Below are 23,778 nucleotides of genomic sequence, written 5' to 3'. Positions count from 1 at the left end.
AGTGGTTTGCCTTACCCAGTACATTTTAAAAGGATGCATTCATATCCACTTCGCATTTCGCATTTCGCATTTCGAACACTATACTTCGCGGATTACAGATTGTGCAAAACGTATTGATACCGATGTATAGACCGCCTAGGCGACTCTCACAAGTAAGGAAATGCAGGTTTTGTCGCAGAGATAAGCGGAAGGTAGGCATTGCGTGACTAAGCCCCATTTTTACTTGCTAAACTGGTTGTTTCGATTTGAATTTAGTGCATTCCTGCGGATCGAGTATGGCCAGGCCAGAAATGTGACGCTTGTGTGCGATATGGCTATGACTGTTCAGACGGCCTTAGCGCTGTGGACGAGGATATTCTCAACAGACAAAGCCGAATAAGCAATCGCCTCCGACTCAATCAAAATATTGATACATTGCCTTCCATAGTCACTGAGTCTCGACGGCCCGTCCTATCCTTTGGACCTTCCAGCTCAGAAAATGTAAGCACTGGTGCAATTCGCTTGGTAGGAGAATATGAACCAAGGGGAAGTAGCACCGAACCGTTGCCTCATGGTTCCCTCACCAATTATCAACCGTCGGGGCCCAGTGGAAAAACAAGTCTAACCACTCAGCTGGAAGGGAGTTTGTTTCGGATATGGGCCAAGGAAGATATATATCGAGATATCTGTAGCCCACGCCTAGGGACAACAGCGGCGGAAATATTTGTTCACTGCCGACAAATTGCAGAATCGGCAAGCCCCCTTCCCCAGTTTCGTTGATGGGGTCTAATAGAAGAGCAACCAGGACGATATGGTCTTCTCCTCTTTGTTCGCCTTCTGCGCGGCTAACTTGTCCGTCTATGCTAAACCGAAGATCTCCTTGGAGCTCGAAGTAGCCTCGCGAAAGTACCTTGGACGGACGCTGAACTTATTGAAGACGCAGATGAACCTTCGACATGGAAGAATACTTTCTCTACAATATTCACTTTTTCTGTTAGCATGCTATGGGGTACACAATGACGACCACTCCCTGCCAACTAGAGATCCATTGACATTAGAAGATAGACTAGTATTAACGACCCGGATATGATAAACTTTGCGGCCATATTACTCAATATGACTCGAGAAAGGAGCGCATCCTTCCCTTTTGCATTACAGTTACTTATGCCGCCTCCGCGAGGGTGGCGTCTGCGTATTTATGTGAGTGCAAGTTTCAAGGATCGTTCAAGGATGTAGATATTCTAACTATAAGATAGCTTCCGGATGATCTATTCGACCCTGGCGTGATGATTGGGCACGATACCACAGTTTTCAAGTCAGCCATGATTGGTGCTCTTGATATATGAATTGGTATATCTAACACAGTTTATGACCTGCTGTCAAGCTACCGGGAACTTCTGAGATTCAATTCAAGGAGAGAGGCTGGAGAAAGTGAAACTCTTCAGATAATATACTATTCTTAACTCCGTTTGATAAATTCCGTACCCCCAGTCTCACACTTGTCATGTTGATAGGCTATTTAATTTTCGTCCTGGTAGACCGTTAGATAGACGATTATGACACCAGAAAAGCGAGTTGTCCTGAGGCAATAGCTCTATCGATTGCAATAGCCAACCTTCTCTTAACATGATCGCATTTCTCTATGAATTTTAGGCCTCTGAAGCAGGCTTTGGTGCTGTAGATGTACGTAAGGAACATACAATCAATATCAGCTGCTCGTAGAATTAGAGTTCAGCAGACTGACCTCGGTAACGGATTCAGACAGGCCTGGCCTTGCGTTAAGATAATATCCCGAGTGCATAATGTAGAATAAAGTTCCAATGAACATTTCGGCTGACACACTGTGTGAGGGGCGGTTTTCAGACTGTCAGATTTTATTCTCCAGTCTACTTAGCTCCAACAGTGTTGAAACTGGTTTCTGGCAAATGAGAAAAATCCCTCAGTCAACCCCAGGCTGAAAACTCGACATACTAGGTACGTAGAAATGGTACGCTGCGCAATGACCTTTTCGTTAGTCGCTTGGACTAGTTACAGGAATGAGACAGGCAACCGTATGTCCCCAGACCTCGGAGGCAATTAGTCCTACCCTTATCCCTAGTTCCTCGGGCAGCTGCTTTAAAGATGGCCAAACCCGCCCCAGACTAGAATATATCTATCCAGTCTTCTAAATTCATTGATATTCCCTAAAATTCTCTTTTATCCGACTGAACATGGAGAAAGAAGCGTCTACAAACCACCTGGAGGCTAAGACCGCCCAGGTGGAGTTCCTGGAGGAGGCCCGGGCCGCTGCGGAAAGAGAGCGCTCAATGACTCTCATGGCAGCAATCTACCGCTATCCCAAGGCAGTGGGCTGGTCTATTCTTCTATCAACAGCCATTGTAATGGAGGGATATGATCTCGTCTTGCTGCCCAACTTCTTTGCGCATCCTCGGTTTCAACAGCGATATGGGACCCTTCAGTCAGACGGCACTTACGCTATATCAGCTCCGTGGAGGTCCGGCCTCACCAACGGAGCGAATGTGGGTGAAATCATCGGTCTTCAGTTGTCAGGCATTGTGCAAGACCGCTTTGGTTACCGCAAGACTATCCTTGGGGCCTTGACGCTTATTATTGGTTATATCTTCATTGTCTTCTTCGCTATAAATCTCCCCATGCTGTTAGCTGGGGAGATCTTGTGTGGTGTTTGTTGGGGTGTTTTTCAAACGTTGACAACCGCTTATGCTTCGGAAGTTTGCCCTGTGGCCCTGCGGGCCTATCTCACCACATATGTGAACCTTTGCTGGGTGTTTGGCCAATTCATCGCAAGTGGTGTCTTGCGTGGAGTTTTAACACTGGATTCCGAGTGGGCTTATCGCATTCCTTTCGCAATTCAGTGGTTCTGGCCGGTTCCTTTGATCATCGGTTGTTTCTTTGCCCCCGAATCTCCATGGTGGAGTGTCCGACGAGGCAAATTCGAGAAGGCAAAACACGATTTGCGTCGGCTGACCAGTTCATTGGAGACCGATGCGGATCTGAACCAGACCATTGCGATGATGCGATACACCAATGATCTTGAGCTGGACACCGTGGCTGGATGTAGTTATTGGGACTGTTTCAAAGGGGTAAATCTGCGCCGGACGGAACTTGTCTGCATCACCTGGTTAATACAGAACGTCTGCGGGACCACATTGGGGAATTATTCCACCAATTTCTATGAGTCAGCTGGTCTCCCTGCTTCTGATTCCTTTGACTTGACTATGATCCAATATGCCCTCGGTGCGGTAGGTACCATTTGTTCTTGGTTTGTTATGATCTATCTTGGCCGCCGTACCATTTACTTGTATGGCTTGGTCATACTCGGTGCTTTACTTTTCGTCATCGGCTTTTCTTCCCTGGCTCCAGATCACCCGTCTCGAGATTGGGGTATTGGGTCCATGCTCATTGTTTTCACTTTCGTTTATGATTTGAGTGTCGGGCCAGTATGTTATTCCCTGGTGGCAGAGCTATCGTCCACTCGTTTACGGGCCAAAACCATTGTACTGGCGCGGAATGTGTACAATGTCGGTGGCATTATTGTTAATATCCTATCCAACTACCAACTAACGACTACCGCTTGGAACTGGGGAGCCAAGACCGGATTCTTTTGGGGTGTAAGCTGTGTCTTGTGTGTCATCTGGGTATTTTTTCGCCTCCCTGAACCGAAGGGCCGCACCTTCGCCGAGCTAGATATCCTTTTCGAGAAGGGAGTTTCGGCTCGTAAATTCAAGGAGACTACCGTCGATATCACCGAAACCTCCGACCGCGAGTCTGGTCAAAAGGAAACTATATGAGAATATGTTATTTCTTAATATCCAGCGTGGTTATTCTGACGCGTTCACTCTGCAATGAGCATTATTTCTCAACAACCAGCCCCTCAAGAAATGTATAGTTAGTCAGTGACCTGAAATTCACCAGAGTGAGAATTGCCTAGTCGGGAGACTGAATTCAACGCGAATAGTAGAATGTCCGTCCCGGGAGAAGACTCATGTGACGAAGCACCCTAGAGCTAACATCGATAAGTTCTATAAGGACTAATTTTTGCAGAAAACAAGCGAACGGATTGCTCCCAACTAATCCCGTTGAAATTTTTAGTTTCATTTTCTCTCCTAGTTTCAAAATTAATATTTTAGAGAGTGATGCTGCTATTCTAAAAGCTAGTGCCACAATTAATATTTCAATACTTGAGACCCTCCAGAAATTCGGATTTGTGCAGCTTTTTCAGATCGTCAACCCGGTAGATTAACACTCCAGCCTCGTTATTTCTTATTTTTTTGCGTTTTTAGCAAAGGGTTGGTATACTAATGATTGTTGCTCAAAAGACAAAAATATATTTTAGTGTAGGAAAAATAAGTCTACGATACTAATGTACGTTATTCTATTTGAGAGCTTTGCTAAACGTCTCATAAGGTGTAACTGCTCCTAGGGCCCGTCTCTGGTGCGTATTGAGGATCTCTAGCCCGTATACGTAACTGGCATTAACCCAACCGAATCTATGGCAGTCAGTGTTTGTATTTCAGTGGAAGACATCGAATATCAAAGCTTACCCCGTCTCCTTCGAACCCTGATTGCCATACTCCGCTTCAACTCGGTGAGGATCGATCGGTCGTGTGACATCATATTTCTCCACGACCAAACCGCCGAAATCAACGAAGATTTTAGTGATCATATATAGCCACTTATATGCCAGCCTCTCAGCCTCATCTTGATAGCCATACCGCAGAAGACCAGTCCATGCTAAGATTTGATGTGGAGCCCATCCATAAGGGAAGTCCCACTGACGATTGGGACGCGTCAAGCTGATCACTCCACGTGACTCTTCGGTCCCTGAAACTAGGCCACCATCCTTCTCCAGCCGTGGAAGCGCGTTTTTCACCAGTTTCATGGCCTGTTGTGGTGTGGCTACACCCGCCCACATTGTCCAGAACATGGTAGCACTTTCATAAGTTGTGCGTCTCTGTTGAATAGTATCGTAGTCAAAAAACGTGCCCCTTTGCCTATCCCACAGATGTCGATTCATAGCTATTTTTCTGTTCCGAGCCCGACGATTCCACGTAGATGATGTCTCGAATTCCGTATCTTTGCTCTGCGGGGTGCGAAAATCCGGCGGAATTTCCAGCTTGTCGTTAAAATAGATGCAGATGATTCGTGAGATGTCTATTTCGTACTTGTATAGCAAAGAGTTCAGGTCAACAGTTGCCAGATTTGCACAGGTTCTGTCTAAACGATAAGACGTATCATGACCAGACTCTCGTACCGCGCGATCATGTAAGAGGTATTCGTCGAGATCTGGCTCTCGGATTGTCCCATTATTGTAAGCGGTTACGAAATCGGCGACCGTGATCCCGTGTTTCTCCGCATATGGCGTGAGAAGATGAAGGAAGTGTGTGGCTTCTGTTTCCGGAGGAATACCGAACCCGTCTGGACGATATCGCGAGAGACACGTTACAGGGTCGTACCGTGGTTCGCTGGTCCAGACCCCATAGTACTCTTTAATTGCTGCTAGCGTAGCGTTACGTAAAAAGCCAAGCGCGCCTGCCTCTGCCTTGATCTTGTCATATACCTGCATAGCCATATCAGTCAAGAAAGGAGGTTGTGACCGCATCAAATAATATGAGCGATTCGCATTTAGGATTTTTCCATAATGCTGGATGCAGAAGCAGAAATTTATAACCATGGCCTTTGCCAGGTCTATCCGATTGCTGGCAAGAAGACCAAGGCATTCCATATAACTATCCCAGCCGTAGAATTCGTTGAACCGACCCCCAGGGACAACAAAGGGAACTCCCCTTAGTTCAATTTCCCCCGTCTCTGGATTGATCCATTTCTCCATCTCCAGAGCCAGAAGACCAGGTTTTTGATTCAAACTTGCCACATATTCAGCAGTGAGATGTTCGTTTAACTGTTGAACATCCAGCCCTATATCCGGATTTTCATCGGCAATCCGTTTGTAATAGTGTAATTGCTCTGGTGCTCCCTGTGGAATGTAAATGCGAGGTCGGGAATCACCTGTCCAATCTTTTGGGTCCAGGCCGGAAAGCGCAATATTAGAACCATCAATGCGACGAGTCAACGCATCCCAAAACGTGGTTTTGATAAATCGAGATAGACGGTTTACCGGGTCCTCGCGTAACTGTTGCTCATCCACCACAGCTACCTCACAGCCACGCTTTTGTAAAATTCTGAGCTCTTGGAGAAGGTTCGACAACATGTATGTACCACGAATGTCGAATTTGTTGTATCCCCCAGACGCAACCGTTCCAACCCGCAGTACCTATAGCTGTTACCATTCTATTATTTAGAGTGGAGAATTGTGGATTTCCTACCTTTGGGCCGACGCCCTCGATGGTTATCTCCAGGTTTTCGTCGGTATCTTCCGATTCCAGGAGAGACATAATTGTAGAGTTGACGTTGACAAGATACTGGCGGGAAGCAGAGTAAAGTTCATCTATTCGAACAAATTTGAAAATAAGCAAACAGGAAGAGAAAATCAAGAATACCCACCTTACATACCATGGCTGCTTCTTCTCATTGGTAGTTTTCCTGAGACCGCATCGGTATTACACTTTTTAACTGATCTCAAGTCCTAGGTCATTCCGTTAATAAAATTAGATCCATCCAAGCTCACTGCTATTATGGAAACTCACTGTTGAACATGTACGGAGGTGGTTACGACCCCCCCGCATATTGAAGAACGGGACCATTATGGAAAGATCAGTCAGTACGAGGCTTGTTAACTCCCAGTAGTGCGTATTGCTTGCGCGCGCTTCGCTCCTGGGGTGTTCGGTAAGAGCAGAGGGAAAAGTCTGCCTTGGATGTAAGAAAGACATTGCAAGGATCGGGGGGGGGGGGGGGGGGGGGGGTCTACTCTGGTGCAAAATTGGCGCAGTTTGATGACAGGTCGTTATCATGTCTTTCCAGAAAGCAAAGGGGGTAGACCACGCGTGGGAACCAAACTGCGCCAGTAATTGGCCGAAGATAGGATCAGGCAATAGCAGGAACAACTGTAAAATTGGGTACAAGGAACGAGTATTACACTATACAGCCAGCTGAGAAATGAAAAACTTTAATCGTTTTGTCCCAAAATCTGGGTTGTAAACGTCATAGTCAGGCTAGGGTCGGGCTAGTATCAATTGGCGTTGGCGGAGAGGGCAGAATTTCGCTCAATGAGTTTTTAAATTAAACGTATAGGACTTAAAAGGCCTATGCACATCCATAGTTGGAAAGTCAGTCCTCGCGATAGTCAGCACTCAGACGGCCAATCTGCGATCAGCCTGTGACGCATGCTATAAGGCCAAGGTGCGCTGCCAAGGAGGAACACCATGCATGCACTGCAAAACCTACCACCGCAGCTGCCATTACAGCTTGGCGGCACGAATTGGCAAACCCAACGGGAGTCACAACCGTAAGACGATGTTGCGATTGAGAGATGCGGTCTCCGTGACCAGCCATCAGTCCCGCCTGAAATACCTGGCATCTAGCACGTTGCCAACGTCAATCGTCACCAAGTGGAACGCTGTTGGACACTCCGGGACATTATCCGGCCAGGTGCACACCCACATGAAAGCTCCAATATACAATCAGCTCAATCCCACAGCTAATTCCTTAGTGTAGCATGGAAATAGCTCCTCAGCCAATTCCAACACCTTCAGAGAACGTCCATTTAGGCTGCAAGCCACTACCACTCCATTACGATCCCTTGATATCGCAGATTTCCCACACAAAACCCTCACGCTCCTCTCCGCACGCGCATACTGACGATGTCTACCGGACCAGCAGCGGCTTTCCCAGCTATCACGAGTCCTTTCAATCAATGTCTTGCGACTGTTTCCAGTGGCAGATATCGATTGTGGTCTCACTTTAGGCTTTCAAGTCTCCGTCGCAGGCTGACCAACACGACACCCTCGATGAGTCGCTGTAGTACACTACAGCCACCTTAATTGCATGTCAAATAACAGCAGGGTGCTTGTCATGCGAAAAAGACTCGTCACTAGGCCTTATGTATATGCCGAATAATGACACTTAATTAGTAGATCGATGTCGAATTCTGCGGACTGAGCCAGTCAAGACTAGAGAGACATGTGGTTCCCTATAATCCATGTCCTCGCTAGTAATAAATTATATAATATTAGTATCAAATAACGGATTTTCGACGACTAGTCGCCCAACATCCAGGCGGTAAGGTTACACCCTCGTCCTCATGGCTGTTCGGCCAGCCATCTGGGGTCGACTGCTACTTAGAGTGAGACTTCGCTCAGCGAGATGAAGTTGAAGTTGGTAAGACGTATCTGAGATAAATGATGTGTTCTAAGAATTGAAATTGATTCGGGATTTGGTGGCATTGTAACCATCTAGATAATGTTGTAGTAATCTGCATCAGGGTATGTCACAGCTTGACCCGCTCACTTTTTTACAAACGTCATCCGTAAATCTGACAAGAGTTGTTTGTAAATGAAAAAATAAAAGTTGAGAAAGAATACATCGAAAATATTCAACAGGTCGTGAAGATAAATCAAACGATAACCGCTAATGGTCTCCCACTGTGAAACCCCCGTTCGTGGCGCTTCATATTACTGCGAACGTTGAACGCCTTGCCGCAACCCACATGGGTGCAGCGGAACGGCTTTTCACCCGTGTGACTGTACGAGTGAATGCGCAGACCGGATGGCCGCGAGAATGCCTTACGGCAGGTTCGACAGACGTATCGATTAATGGGAGTAGGAGGAGACATGCGCAATTCCTGCGAGACTGAGCCTCGCTCTGAAGGTGGTATTAGGAGAGAAGCTGCAATGGCTGGAAGTGTAACCTGTGATTGTGATTTTTGTATAGATGGCGCATTACTGATTGAGGCCGAGTAAGATTGTCTGCAGAAAGATGAGGATGAAAGATCTTCTGTTAGTTTGGAGTAAGGATGTATGAGTGATGTAGAAGATAGAATGATGTGGCTGTACTTAGTAGAATTGTGATAAGCTTGTTCTAAGGCTGTCTGTTAGCTAAAAGTCCTATGTATTTAATAGAATTGAATAGGTTGGATATACTGGTTATTTGAATACTGTCTGTGTCTTTTAGTAGGCTGAATATCGATGGCTGCGAGCATTTGTGCTGACTCTTGGTGGGAGGAGACAGAGGTAGTTGTGGCGACATTTGAGTGTTGAGTGGCACAAAGTATGAGTGTGAGTATGAGTTTGTGTATGATTGCACCCTCTCCTCATATTCATCGTATTTTCTTGTAGTGTCGGTGATCGGGTTGGGCTGAGAGCCAGACGATGAGCGGCGACGAGTGTCGGACCACTCGGTGGTCATCAGACTGGCGATCTTCATGGCAGGTGTGTTGATTGTATCTGTTCCTGATAGTTGAAAGGAGATAGACTTTGTCACTAGATCAACGCCAATTTGTTCCAGGGTCAATCATTCCATATATTCTGACAGAATAATCTTAAAATCTTACGTATTGTGTTCGGGTGAGCCCTAATCGTGAGCTTGAGTACGCCCCTAATAACGAAGAATCTCTTATCAAATTCTCGAAGCTACAAAGAGCACTTGGCGATACATCGAGGATAGAATGTTGAATAAATTGGTAGAAAGCATATTGATCGCTTAATTCTCGGAAATCGCATGGAAAATAACGCATAATTACCATGGTTTTACATACCGTTTCATGGTGCGGTAGACTCCGCTGATTAGCCGACAATTTTTCTGCAGGACTAGTGGTCAGACTGATCCTTGGGTTGAACCTAAAATCTTCCTACTTGAATGGTAAGTCAACAGAGCATGGACCATGGACCATCTTGCCCCACGTGCAAGGAAATTGTGTGCCTCTACCCCGCAGAATTAATCCGCAGCGAAATTGGGCGTTGGCTTTTTATTGCGAACCATTGCTCTAGTTTCGATTAGACTTCGGAAGGAGGCTGGCTAAGCCATAGCTGGCGTTCGGCAGAGCTGATCAATGGTCTTCTTGGGTTTCCATCAAAATCCACTTCACTATATTTTCAGCGAAACTAGGCTGTCATTCCAGAAAAGATATGACGTGTTTCCGTATCAACTCGTAAAACGAGTGGAGTGCGAAGTGCGAAGTGCGATGAACCAGACAAAAGCTGACTTGGGAAAATTTGCTTAACATTGGATTGGTCATTAAAAACTACGCTAAATTGCTCCACTAGCGAAAGGGTAGGCCTGGAGCAGAATCGACGCCAGAAAATGCATGTAATCTACCCCACTGATGATAATACCAATCCCAGTTTCGCATATGCACCAACTCGCTTTGTGGGTTGATACGGAAATAAACCATACGGACCTAACTATTCCTCTTTTCGTCGTCCTCCTTTTTCACCTGTATAGTAGATATAGTGTAAAGTCTTCGTTAAGTGAGAATAAGCTCTAAAATTTAGCCATTTTGCAGCTGTTCATGACTCGTTGACCATTACTACACATACGGGTAGACAAGCTATCCACTCCAGGCAATAATCTAACACTTACGGTACGTGTTACAGGTAACAGATTAGGGGAAGTGTATCGATTGGATGTACGCATATCTATTGCTTGGTTGTCTCCTAAAGTAGGAGCTAAACACTCTACAGCGCCAAGACGCTAACGAAACGTGCCTTGACACTCTAAGCTTTTACAGGATCCATGGTATCGAGTGTAGTTGTCATAATAGCAACTATTTTTTTGAGTAAACGTGCGATGTTAAGCTTTATAGTTGAAATTCGTTCCCCATCGCATGGCCACAGCCTTGATCAGGGCTGTCACCATGAGATGATATTGGTTTGCCACTGAATTATTCTGCTTAAATGTCGTTGAGTGTCTCAAACTCCAGCCCGCCCGTGGTATTTGTAACGGAGAAGCCTGTATGGTTGCCTAACAATCTAGTCAGCTGTAGTCTTCTAGCCAGAAATAGCAGAGCAAAATCAGCTTTTACCTTTGATACCCATCCTAATTAGTCGGTCTACTAGCCTCACGGAATGTTCAGAGTGGATAAGCACTGCAACTGGACTCTATACATGGACGGGGTCAACATATTTTGCGCAGACCGGTTTCCGTAGCTGGTAATTATTCAACCAAGTCAAATAACGCCGTTACCCACTTTTACTTTTATTTATCTGAACATGAGAAAGGGCTGAGATGGCCCACCTCTAGCCACCAGTTGCAGTAGCTCCACTGTCATATAATGAAGAACACACCTATACTATAATAGTTATTGGTACCTACTACTTAGTACGGCTAGATCCGAGTCCAGGCAGATCATACGCTGCCCGAAGCAAACGACTACATCGTTTACTGGGCACTGATCGACGAACCCTGAAGCGGGTCTTCGGGGACTATCCGGGGACATTGCGTATCTATTAACGCTAATGGGGTTCTCCACCTGGTGGGACGCCACAAAGATTAATTCAGCCGCTGGATGATATGTGATTGATCTAACCGAATGCGGTAATATCTTTCAAAAGTTTATCACTTGCAGCTGTTGCCCATTTGCTTCCGTCTAGTCTTTCTGAGCTCAATTAATTCAGCCGGGTTTTCTATGAGGGCCTCGGCATGGCCTTCAACAGGGGAGATTTAATGGGTATTGCCGGCCGTACTAATGGTGTGGTAACAATGCTATGCGTAAGCCCTTGGAATGAGGCCGATAGCAGACAAAGTCTCCCAGTCTTTCGGTCAACCAAAGAGAGTTGGCTCGGCTGCTAGGACTAGCAAGATACACTTCAGGTGCGGGGTTGAAGCAGCCCAGCATGCCTAGTTGGTGCACATCGCCGTGCAGATGGTTATATCACGATGAAAATATATAATTTTCACGTATCATAAAACAGCGAACTAGCACTTGATTTAATCATGCTAGGAAGTCCATAAATTGCCAGATGAAAATAACTTTTTTCCCCAAGGAATTTCGCAAGTTTCGAATAAGGCCCAAATTATCTCGATATAATTTCTAACTCATGCCTTTTTGAATACATATGCTCACACAATCAATCAGTGCAACTCTACTCCGCCGAGACAACACTAGACTAACCATTTGACAGCCCAGAGGTCTCCTATGTCCCAACTTATAGTTACATAATAAGCTTATTAAATAAACCTAACTTTAGATTATACTCCCTAATTATAGTATCTGATAAAATCTAATTCCTAATCATAAACAGTATATCAGCTTTATTAATTATATAAAGTTAAAAAGAACATATTAATACATAATAATTAAATATCTTTAATAATAATTATCCTTATAAATTATACTAATAATATTATTAATAATATCTCTATCATTATCTTTTTAATTAACATATTAGAGCCTTTATTTTTAATCTTATTTTTAATCGTAAAAACAAAACTAAATAAAGTCTTATACATAGAATTTCTACTAGATTTAGCTATATTATAAATTAGTCAGCTCGACATGCTGTCATAGACTTATATAAAGTTAAATTGAATAAAATAATTATTAGATGAGTTTAAATTCAGAATGAAAATATATTTATTATAATAGGAGACATAAAGAGTTAACAATGATGATACAGCTACAGCCGTAGAAAAGGAGTAGGCAGCGAGGTGTGCTTGGTTGTGTTCATTATTTATGACAACCCATCAGAAATATCAGGCAGCTGTAACAGGGATAGACCCAGAGAGCATGTTCAAGCCTAATCCGGCAGGACTGGGGGGCTCAGGGATACTCTGGAGGCAATTATGATATATCACAATTGATATCATAAGATCTTAGACATGATGTTAGTATCTCTTATCTTACTATATATATCTTTATCTAATTAGATTAAGTATTAATAATCTAAAATAAAGACTTAGATATATAGACTTAATTTCTTATCTAAAGAAAGAAAATTAAGTAATATCTTTTATATAATTTTTAATATAACTTTTAATATAAATTTACTTAACTTTAAATAATCTTTAATTTAAAGTCTTCTTTAATTATATAATTTAAACTGATAATTTCCTTTTTAATAATATTACTCTATAGTATTAATATTAATTAATAAAGCTTTAACTTATTTATATTAAGTCTATCTAGATATTCTTAGATATAGTTCTACTAGATTATATTATATTAGATATTGCTTTCCACTCAAAACTAAATTAATTTTAATAAAATATCTAGAAATAGTATAATTATTAGGTCTTAATAGATAATTACTAAATCTTTTAGCTTTTTAATTTAAGAAGTTTCTAAGACTTAATAATCTAGAATTATTTCTAAATATAATTAATAATTAATTAAAAAGTAAGACTGCTTAGAATAGATCTTAATAGATTAAAATGTTCTAGAAATATTTTTTAATTAACTTTAGTTAAATAAAAAAGAGTTTATTAATAACTAAAAGAAAATTAAAGTTCTTAATTTAATATATTTTATTATTAAGCAGATCTATAACTTTAAGATTTGGATAGAAGATATAAAAAATAATATTTATAATTATTTAAAAGCTTTTTTAATTGAAATTAATAAGATTTGGTATACTATAATTTAGTTTATAGAAAATCATCAGATTTAATAATATGAAAAACAACTTTTAATTAATAAAGAAAATTTTATTTTCTTTTAATTTAAGGTCTAATTAGAGAATTAGATTAAGTCTTTATAAAATTAAGAAATTAATATTATAATTAAGCTTAATGAATTAATTTAAATAAATAATTAAGATTTTAAATCTTTTTATTCTAAATTCTTATTCTTATATAAGAAAGCTAGAGAGAGAATATCTTCTAAAATATAGATTAATTGTTAGGCATAAAGCCTGAGAAATGCATTTGATTTGAGGTTATTAATTGTTCTAAATATATTAAGATGCCGGCAGCGTGCACAATAGCTAAATACCAATAGATGATATAAATGCGGAAAGCTTAATCTGATATAGGTTAATCTAGTAGAATAGTAATGGCGTAATAAAATCCCTTTAAAAAGAAAAACTCAATATTCTTATTGAAAATAGTCTATAAAGATATATTATTAATTCTGTTATCTATATTTATCTTATTATAAAAAATGTTTGTTCAGTAGAATATTTACATTTTTTTCTTAATACTTAACTACAGAATGTAATAGTATTAAGTATTTGATATTAGATCTAAAAATATAAATTTAGATATTAATTTATTAATTTTGTTACTTATAATAAAGACAGACTTTTGAGATTTTTATATTATATTAGAGATTTGTTGATCTTTATCTATTTTGATTTTGTAATTATTGTTAGCGGCTGGCTGCTTTTCATTGGCCTTTGTATGGGGAATATGAGTAGGGATTATGTTAAGGTCTTTGTCTGCTTCGATTTTATAATCATTGTTAGTGGCTGGCTGCTTTTCATTGGTCTTTATATAGGGAATATAAGCAGGGATTATAATACTGTTATTCTTTACTAATTTATAGAACTTCTTATTTTTTATAGAGCAGTGCTATATTATCTTTTATTATTTTATTATAATTTTTTAATGATTATTTACTATAGGCTCTTTTTTGTCTCTAGCTTTCTTATCTTTTTTACTGTATTGATATAGCTTATTATAAATATATTTAAAGATGATTGATAGTAGATTAAATGGTTTTAAATTATTCTTTATATATATTTTATCTATAATTATTTTTTTGTTCCTTATTATATAATGAATATTTTGAATTATTTAATATAGTTTAGTTTTCTTTATTATTATTTTAGTCAGTGTTTTATTTTTTATTGGATAAGATTTGTAATATCAATCTTATTGATAGTAGTGATGATAGCTTTATAGATGTAATTATAATGATGTCTTAGTTTACTCTTAATTATATATTTCTTTTTAGAGTTTGGTATGTTAATTAAAGGAAGCTTTATAATATATTAATAGATATATGTATTTTTTTATATTATAATAGAATTATTATAAATGCTAATATAAAATTTATTTATGTAGTAGAGTAGTAGATAAAAAAGTAAGAAAAGAAGAAATAAAGTGTAATAATAGAAGTGAAATACAATAAATAATGTATAATAAAATGAAGTGTAATAAATAATATATGATGCTATATAATAATTATAAGATTATATAGAATCTTATAAATATTTTACTTCAGCTTACTATAGATTAAATTTTCTTATATTTACGTAATAAGATATATGTAAAGCGATTTAGAAAATCTATAATATAATAGATAGTAGGATTTCTATTAATATATTATAGTTTAAAGCATTATGTAATCTTAGCTGATTATAGAGATAAAATTATATTTAGATAAAGAGATAAATAATCAGTCTATAATAAAGAAAATAGTTTAGATAATAAGAATAGCTTTATTAAAAGCTTTTAGCTATAATAATAGCAAAGCAATATAAGATTTATAATCAGAATAATAGATACATATTATTAAATATTTTAAAGTAATAGCTTTAGTTATTTAGATTATTAAGAAATTATTATTAAAAATTTTTTAACTTTCTTAGTAGCTATAATAATATTAATAGAAGAAAAGCTGTATATTTAGTATTTCTTTAATATAAGATATATAAAGTATTAAATTTTATAATAATATTAATACAGTGTTATTAATCATTAAATAGAGTAATATACTGCTTTAATAGCTTTTTTAAAAATTTTATTATATCTATGAGTATATATAAATATATAATGATATAATGATATATTAGCTAGAAGATCTAAGATATTAATATATATATTAGATATAGTGTAGTACTTAATACACTCTAATAGAGAGTATTTATAATATGGTATAATATTTTTTTATTTTTAATTAAAGTCTTCACTAAGAGTTTTGTTCTATAAAGAATCATTTTTAGCTTTAATAATACTTTTAAAGATATTTATATTACTCTAAGTAGTATCTAGATAAAGTTTATTATATTCTATAATATCTTTTTAAATCTTCTTTTTTTTCTTTTTTTTAAGACTAGTTATTCTAGAATAAATTTTTATTTTTATTCTTTAATATTTTATATATTTTATTTATAATCATCTATTATTTTTTTAATATCCTGGAATTAAGCTAAAGAAAACTAGTTATTAGTCTTTTATAAATAGTTTTTTTATCTAATATAATATTTTATTATTAATATTAAGTTCTGATTAAGATACTTAACTTTTTTATTAACTATTTTTTTAATCTTTTATTATAGAATATTATTATTATTTATATTAACTTTATTATTTTATATCTATATATAATTATATAGATCATCTTTTGAATAAAGAATTAAGATGGTGATTAGAAAAATTCAATATATATGTTATATCTTTAGAATATCTACTTTATATATTAAATAATCAACTTATTTAATAATATAGAATAGATCAGTATATTGTTAAGATAGTTTTGTTAATAGCTATTGTTTATTATATAGAGTCTTTTTTGATATTCAATCTGCTAGAATAGTATAGCTATTGTAAAGTTTAATAAAAATTTAATTTTTAGATATATAAGTAATCTATATATATTTTTTATTATAAGCTTGCTTTATATTAATTACTGTTAGATAGAAAGTTTTAGTTACTTTAAATTATAATAAGAAATCCTAACTTAATATATTTAGGTTTAAAAGTAATAAATAATTATTAAATTTCTTTCTATATATTATTTTATATAAAGATAAATTAGATAGCTATATTACTATAGAATTTAATATATAAATAAAAAGTGGTAGAACTTTCTTTTATTATAATAGATCTAATATATTGTAAAGTAGATAATAAAATTTGATTTTTATAGTTTGATTTATTTATTTAGATTATCTATCTATTTATAGATGATATACTATTAAATATAATAATTTTATATTAAGCTTTTTAAATATTACTATTTATAGCTTCTTAATGAATTTTTTATTTCTATTTAATATAATCTAACAGAGTATCTTCTAATTTAATTTAAAAAGTTTTATATATAATACTTTATTTCAGTACTATATATTCTAATCTTTTATCTTTTTTAAGATAAAGATTTTAGCTTTTAAGTATTTATATATAATAATTATTAAATAATTATCATTATTAGATATAGTCAGTAGTGTTAAAATAAAGTCAATAATTATTGTATGAAAGATTATATTAAAGGTTAAGATTAGCTAGCTATTCTTTAGTAGAACTTTTTGTTATATTTTAATATATAAGTATTTAGAGTAATATTAAATATAGTTTTTTACTTTCTTTATAATTTTTTAGATTATAAAGTTTAATAATTAGCTAATTAATATCTTAATATCTCTATAATCTATTTAATTATATATAGCTTTTAGAATATTCTATAAAACTATTTAAAAAATATAAAGCTTTTAAATATTATTAAGATCTATCTAATTAATAGAAAAAATTAGTTTATTTATAATATATATATATAATAGAATTATAGATCTATTATTATTTCTATTTTTTTAATCTATAGTTATTATATAACTTTCTTAAACTTAAAATCTAATCTATAGCTATTTATAAGCTTTCTTTTGAATTCTGTAAACATTAATATTAAAATCATAATATAGATTGGATAAAGATTAATATCTAGATAATTAGAGTTATTAACTTCTTTATATATATTAATTAAGTTTATAATATCAATATAATAGATATAAATAAGATTTAATAAGTTTAAATCTTCAGCCTATAATTTAAAATTCTATAATAGTAGATATAATAAAGTATTAACTATAATATTATTATATTTAAACTTATAAATTAATATAATATTAAAGTATTATATATATTATAAGATAAATATTAATTATAAATTTATTTTTTTCAATATTATTATTTATAAAGAGGTCTATTTTATAATATTTAAAGTTATTAAATAATCTATATAGAAAATTAATAGCTATTTAATAATCTTAATCTAGTAATATAACTTTCTAAAAATCTATATAAGATAAACTATCTTTTGCTTTATAGATTAATAATTCTTTTTAGCCGCATTTATCATCCAGTTTAAAAAGAATATTAGTTATACTTTATATCTATCTAGATTAGTCTTTACTCTAAGAGCAAGGCTTGACAGATCAGATCTCTACTTTTTTTCAGCTAACCTTATATCTTCCCATAGATAATATATATATACTAAAAAGCCTTTTTTATATATATTAATATCAACATATAATTATCTTTCTAAAATAAAATAATAAAGAAATATCATCTTTAAAAAATATTATCTAATTATATAAAATACTTTTAATTTTTCTAAACTTAGATATTCAATCATAATTTTTCTAATAAACTTTTTTATAGTACTCTAGTAACTAACATAGACTTAAATAGTTTAGTTTTTCATTTTTATAGTAATTTAATAATAGATATATATATTGATATATAACTATAAAATTATCTAATCATATTAAATCAATATTCTAGTTATTATAATATTTTTAAAAAAGATAAACTAAAGATTATTACTATTCTTTCTTATAATATGCTATAATCTAAAGAATTAACATACCAGCTAAATAATATAATAGATAAAAAGCCTATAAAAGTTTTAATCAGATTAAAAGATATATTTTAGTTCTATAATAAGAAAAAGACACTCTATAGATGCTAGATATATTTATTAATTAAGTATAAATAAATAACAATATTATCAATATAAATTCGATAGAACTATCAATATAGATATAATAGATTATCTATAATATACTGCATATATGCTAAACTATTAATATAGTTTATTAAGACTATCTTATAGAATTCTTATTCATAATAAGATATAACAGTCAATCTATTTTAATATTTTTCTTTATTCTTTATTAATAAAATATATTGACGGTATTAATAATAGTAATAAAATTATATCTAACTATTATATTAATAATGTCTTCTTATTATAATATTAGATAGATATCTTTAATTGATATTTTATTAATTCTTTATAAGTTTAATACTATATAGCCTTTCTATTATAGTCTATTCAGTTTATCAATCTATCTCTAAACTATAAATATAGAAAAACTTAGAGGCGATGGGTTTTATAAAATCCATTCTATCTTTTATGTATAAAATGTTATATATATCATTAATGATTTTCTTATTTTTAAAAGCTGTTAGATATATCTAGCTAGTATAATTAATAATCTTTTTTCAGTTACTATGTAAAGAGATCTCTATTCAGTTACTTTTAAGGATATTAGTAAAGCCTTTATCTTATTAGATATTATAAATATTTGCTATTACTATTAAGCATCTAACTATATTAGATCTATTATTATAGATTTTATTCTATTATTTAGAATATATAATGTATCTATCATATTAGGAATAAAAGAAATAATATATCTTTTATTCTATAAATCTTATAATAGCTGGCTTATTAATAATTATAATAATATATTATTAGAAGATCTAAATTAGTATACATATATGTTTTTGAACTCTGAAATTTATCCTAAATAGGTTTATTATAGAATAACCTATTTACAATCAGTAGAATTATATACTATGATATATAAAAACTTATAGTCTATAATATAATTAGTTAATATTACTTTAATATATTTAGATTAAAAGAGATAGTCCTAATTTTCTTATAAAATATAATCAAAATATATCAGCATTATAACTAATAAATAGATTAGAATCACTATTTTCACTTTTATAAAAATATTTTTTAATATAATTTTATATTTTCTATTTTTAATATAAATTATTACTGATATTTCTATTTCTTTATAAATCTCTATATATAAATATAAATATTTAGATATTAAAAGTAAATCTATCTTATTAGATATAAATATATTAACTTTAATTAGTATATTTATATATAGATTATTTACTAAATATACTTTATATAAAATCAATATTACTATTTATATATCTTGGATGATGGTAGCTATAAAAATATTTAATTAAATAATTTCAATAGTTTTATATTTATTATTATCAATATTTAAAACTATAATTGGATTCTTAATTTTAATAACTTCAATATCTGAATTTTGATTAATTAAAAATGTTCAGTCTAGAATTATTAATATATATTCTATATTAATATATATATTTATAGATTTAGAATCTTTAGTTAGAGCTATCTTAGCTATAGTATAATGTTAGTTATAGAATATTTAGCTAGTTAACTTATTAGAGATATAATCTATAAATATATAAATAAATTATAGTATAGTTTTTTTAGAAGGATTATATAAAGTATTCATAAAATAAGTTATAGATATAAGATTGACATTCTTTTATATTCTATTCACTATAAGAACAGCTGATTATTTTATTATTAAAAATATAGTAAAATATATAATAAGATGCTTATATAAGCCATTATTTAAAATAAAACTCTTAAGATATTTAAAGTATTTAAAAGAAGAATTAATAAATATATAATATATAAATCTATTTATTATATAATTTTTATTATTTTTTAGATAGTAATTATCAAAAGATAAATTATATAAACTACTGTTATTTTTAATTATAAAGAATATTATAACTATATAATTATAGCTTTTATTAAATTTAATAATATAATCAGTAGCTTTTATTAAAAGCTAATTATTTATATCTGATATTAGTATAGTATAAGATTCCTTATTAATATTATAATCAGTATATTCTTAATGATTGATATAATAGATTTTCTATAATATACTAAATAATTAATACTGATTAATTATAAAATATGCTGAATAGCTAGGATAGTATTACTAATTAAAATTAAATTGATTTTTAAAATATCTATATTTAATAGTGAGCTAGGGTACAGCTTATAATAGAAACTGATTAAAATATAGAATTGATAATGACTGCTAAAGATAGATCTGAGCGGCCAGCTATTATTAAGTATATAATATATTGGGAGATTGATAAGATTGAATCTCTAAGAATAAACTAGAAATATTATAGTATATTAATTATAGATTAATAATAAAATAATATCTATAAAAATTTAATATCTTTATATAATCTAATTAAGCTAGCTGATAGCTAGATCAATATTTAATATAATTATTTTTAAAGAGATCTTAGTATATTCTATTTACTCTTTAACTATATACTTTTTATTATTATATATAATATTCTTTCTAAATAATATATTACTTCTTTAAAATCTTTATTTATTCTATAATCTCAGTAAACTCTGTTAATTATAAGATATTAAATTTAAATATAAAATTGAATTTATTTTAAGCTTAAATTAGTTAAGTTATTCTATTATTTATTTTTATAGCTTTATATATATAGATAACATTTTAGATATATATTATAAAAGTCTAATCTTTAAATACTTTATCTAGTCTATATTTTAATATATTTAAAGTAACTATTATCTAAATAAGACTTTACTTAAAATATTTCAATAAAAGTATTAATTATTCTATTTTTAAAGAGTATTTATAAAGAGTTTCCTTCTTAAAATCAATTAATTCTATAATATATTAATAAAATATAGTATTATAAAGAAATCTTTATAATTAAACTTTTATAATCTTTTCTTTTAGAATTTTATAATTAAACAAACATTGTTAATAAAAAGATTTATATTATAATAATAGATTTAATTATTTATATTTATAATTAATCTATATTTAATACAATCCTTATCACTAATATTAGAATAAAAAAATCTAAGCTCTTTCTATTTCTAAAGGATTTTTATCATTAGTAATACTCTATTTATGAGACTTTTATGCTTGTCAGTAATATAATTATTATAATAAGATATTAAATATTCTTATTAGTTTAGGTATTTAGCTGTTTTAAGATGCTTAATTATTTATTACTATATTAATAAGATATTTTGATTAGAGATATTTTGAATCTATTCTTTTATATAATCTAGCTACACTATTAATTATTTAAATATATTTATAGTCTAATTATATAGAATATTAAAAGAATTGGTCTATATATAGATGTTATATTCAGGTTAAACTATTATATAAATAGGCTCTTTATCTTTATAATATTAATTAATATTTAAGATAGGGTTAAAAGATATTTTATTAATAGATTCTATAATAATATTAGATAATTAAGATTAATCTATATTTATAATATTAGCTTCTTAGATATTTACTAATTTTAATTAAATTAATTAAGATCTATAATTATTAATATTAAAGGCTCTATCTATTTAGAATATATAATTAGTTAGAGAAAATTAAATATCTATTTAGATACTATAGTAATTATTATCTTTAATACTTTTTATAACTTTAATAAATTTTTTAATAGTATTATGAAATAAGCCTTTATCAATAAGTTAATTAGATAGATAGAAAATGACTTTATTTTTATAATAGAATTATATTTAGAAACCTGTTAAATACTATATAAAAATAAAAAATCATTTAATATTTATTTAGCTTTTATTTAAAAGATATTATAGTTATTATAAATTACTTTATAGATGATAAAGTTAAAGATATTGATAATATCAAGCTAGATATATGTATAATATAGAGAATATATTAGATAGATAATATCAATTTATATAATAAATTTGATAGTATTAACTAAAAGATCTGATTTACTAGTAGATAGAAAGATAGATGTTATTATTATATTTAATATAGATTGTTTTCTTCTATTATTAAATAACTGCCTTTAGACTAGTTAATAAATAGTGATAGAAGATCAGTAAGTGTGTAGTTAATATAAGAATATTTAAAATATAAAGCATAGTTAATAAGATATTAATAACTTATTTATTAAAATAATTTTGATAAAAGCTTATAAGGTGTATATTATTTTAATATTGAAAAATCTTAATATAAAACTAAAAGAGAGATCTATAATTAGATAATAAGTATACTTCTAGCTGCTATTTTATTTAGAAGAATATCTAGATATTGATGTCTTAATATAATATAGTTAGGATGCATAATTATATACAGATTTTATGTCTTAATAAAGATAAATAGTAGAGAGTACTAATACATTAAAATCAGCTAAAACATATTATTAATTTGTTAGGCATAAAGCTTAAGAAATACATTTAATTTAAGATTATTGCTTATTCTAAATATATTAAGGTGTTAGCAGTATACATGATAGTTAAATATCAATAGGCAGTATAAATGTGGGAAGCCTAACCCGATGTGGGTTGATCCAGCAGAATAGCAATGGCGTAACATTAATAATATTTTAAAATATTATTTATTTTAGTTAAGCTATTATCTAGAATTAGAAAAGAATTAATTAGAATAATTTATCTTTTTAATAAGCTTTTAGATTTAATATTAATAGTTTAATATTTATATCAAATTAATAGATAGAAATATATAAAGAAATAAAAATATAATTTTAATATTTAAAATTAAAAAAAATTTTTAAATTATTTAATATTAAATTAAAGCTGAATTAGCTTTAAATTAAATCTAAATTAAAAGTAAAAATACTTTTTAAATAATTTTATAGAGTTAGAGTCTAGAAAGGTTTTATAATAAAAAATATATTTAATAAAGTTTTTTAGAAATAGAATATATATTATAAATATAATAGATTAAGTTACTATTTTTTAGAATACTATGTAATTAAGAATAAGGATGATAAATCTTTATTAAAAGATAAATTTAATGTTACTAAAGTTCTAAAAGAATCTAATTTTAAGGGAATCTCTTTAAATTAAATCTAATAGAAAAGTGTGATAATAGTCAGTATATAAGAAAAATATGATTTAAAAGAATTTATTATATTAATCAGTTTAGAGATATATTTTTAAATTAAAATAAGAAGACTATTATAATATTTAATATTAATATTAATAAGAATTTTATCTTTTATTAACTTCTATTTAAAGCTAGTTTAAAGCTAAATATTAGTTTATAATATCTAATTAAATTTATTAATAAT

The 23,778-nt window shown here is 31.5% G+C and overlaps 4 protein-coding genes across 4 annotated transcripts; 2 read left to right on the top strand and 2 right to left on the bottom strand.

Annotated features, from left to right (window-relative positions):
- The first annotated feature begins 64 nt into the window (after window positions 1-64).
- BGW36DRAFT_379836 (uncharacterized protein) lies at window positions 65-1,604 on the top strand. The gene is made up of 5 exons (XM_046216263.1): window positions 65-191; window positions 256-732; window positions 785-988; window positions 1,045-1,179; window positions 1,236-1,604. The coding sequence occupies exons 1-5, from the start codon at window positions 123-125 to the stop codon at window positions 1,323-1,325; spliced, it is 975 nt and encodes a 324-aa protein (XP_046072699.1). The 5' UTR covers window positions 65-122; the 3' UTR covers window positions 1,326-1,604.
- A 585-nt stretch (window positions 1,605-2,189) lies between these two features.
- BGW36DRAFT_450812 (putative MFS maltose permease) lies at window positions 2,190-3,788 on the top strand (the record flags this gene model as incomplete). The annotated part of the gene is made up of 1 exon (XM_046221815.1): window positions 2,190-3,788. The coding sequence occupies one exon, from the start codon at window positions 2,190-2,192 to the stop codon at window positions 3,786-3,788; it is 1,599 nt and encodes a 532-aa protein (XP_046072698.1).
- Window positions 3,789-4,372: 584 nt separating this feature from the next.
- Window positions 4,373-6,698, bottom strand: BGW36DRAFT_450811 (alpha,alpha-trehalase TreB/Nth1; the record flags this gene model as incomplete). Its single annotated transcript, XM_046221814.1, has 5 exons — window positions 4,373-4,487; window positions 4,542-6,268; window positions 6,321-6,442; window positions 6,508-6,580; window positions 6,642-6,698. 5 exons carry the CDS (start codon window positions 6,696-6,698, stop codon window positions 4,373-4,375), a joined length of 2,094 nt encoding a protein of 697 aa, XP_046072697.1.
- A 1,645-nt stretch (window positions 6,699-8,343) lies between these two features.
- Window positions 8,344-9,232, bottom strand: BGW36DRAFT_320562 (uncharacterized protein). The gene is made up of 3 exons (XM_046212634.1): window positions 9,033-9,232; window positions 8,946-8,970; window positions 8,344-8,858 (listed from the first exon to the last, which is right to left on the bottom strand). The coding sequence occupies exons 1-3, from the start codon at window positions 9,136-9,138 to the stop codon at window positions 8,507-8,509; spliced, it is 483 nt and encodes a 160-aa protein (XP_046072696.1). The 5' UTR covers window positions 9,139-9,232; the 3' UTR covers window positions 8,344-8,506.
- Window positions 9,233-23,778: the final 14,546 nt, after the last annotated feature.

This window comes from Talaromyces proteolyticus (genome assembly GCF_021365285.1).
Source record: "Talaromyces proteolyticus strain PMI_201 chromosome Unknown BGW36scaffold_6, whole genome shotgun sequence".
In the NCBI taxonomy this organism is placed as follows: domain Eukaryota; kingdom Fungi; phylum Ascomycota; class Eurotiomycetes; order Eurotiales; family Trichocomaceae; genus Talaromyces; species Talaromyces proteolyticus.
This window is presented reverse-complemented; position numbering and strand designations above follow the sequence as displayed.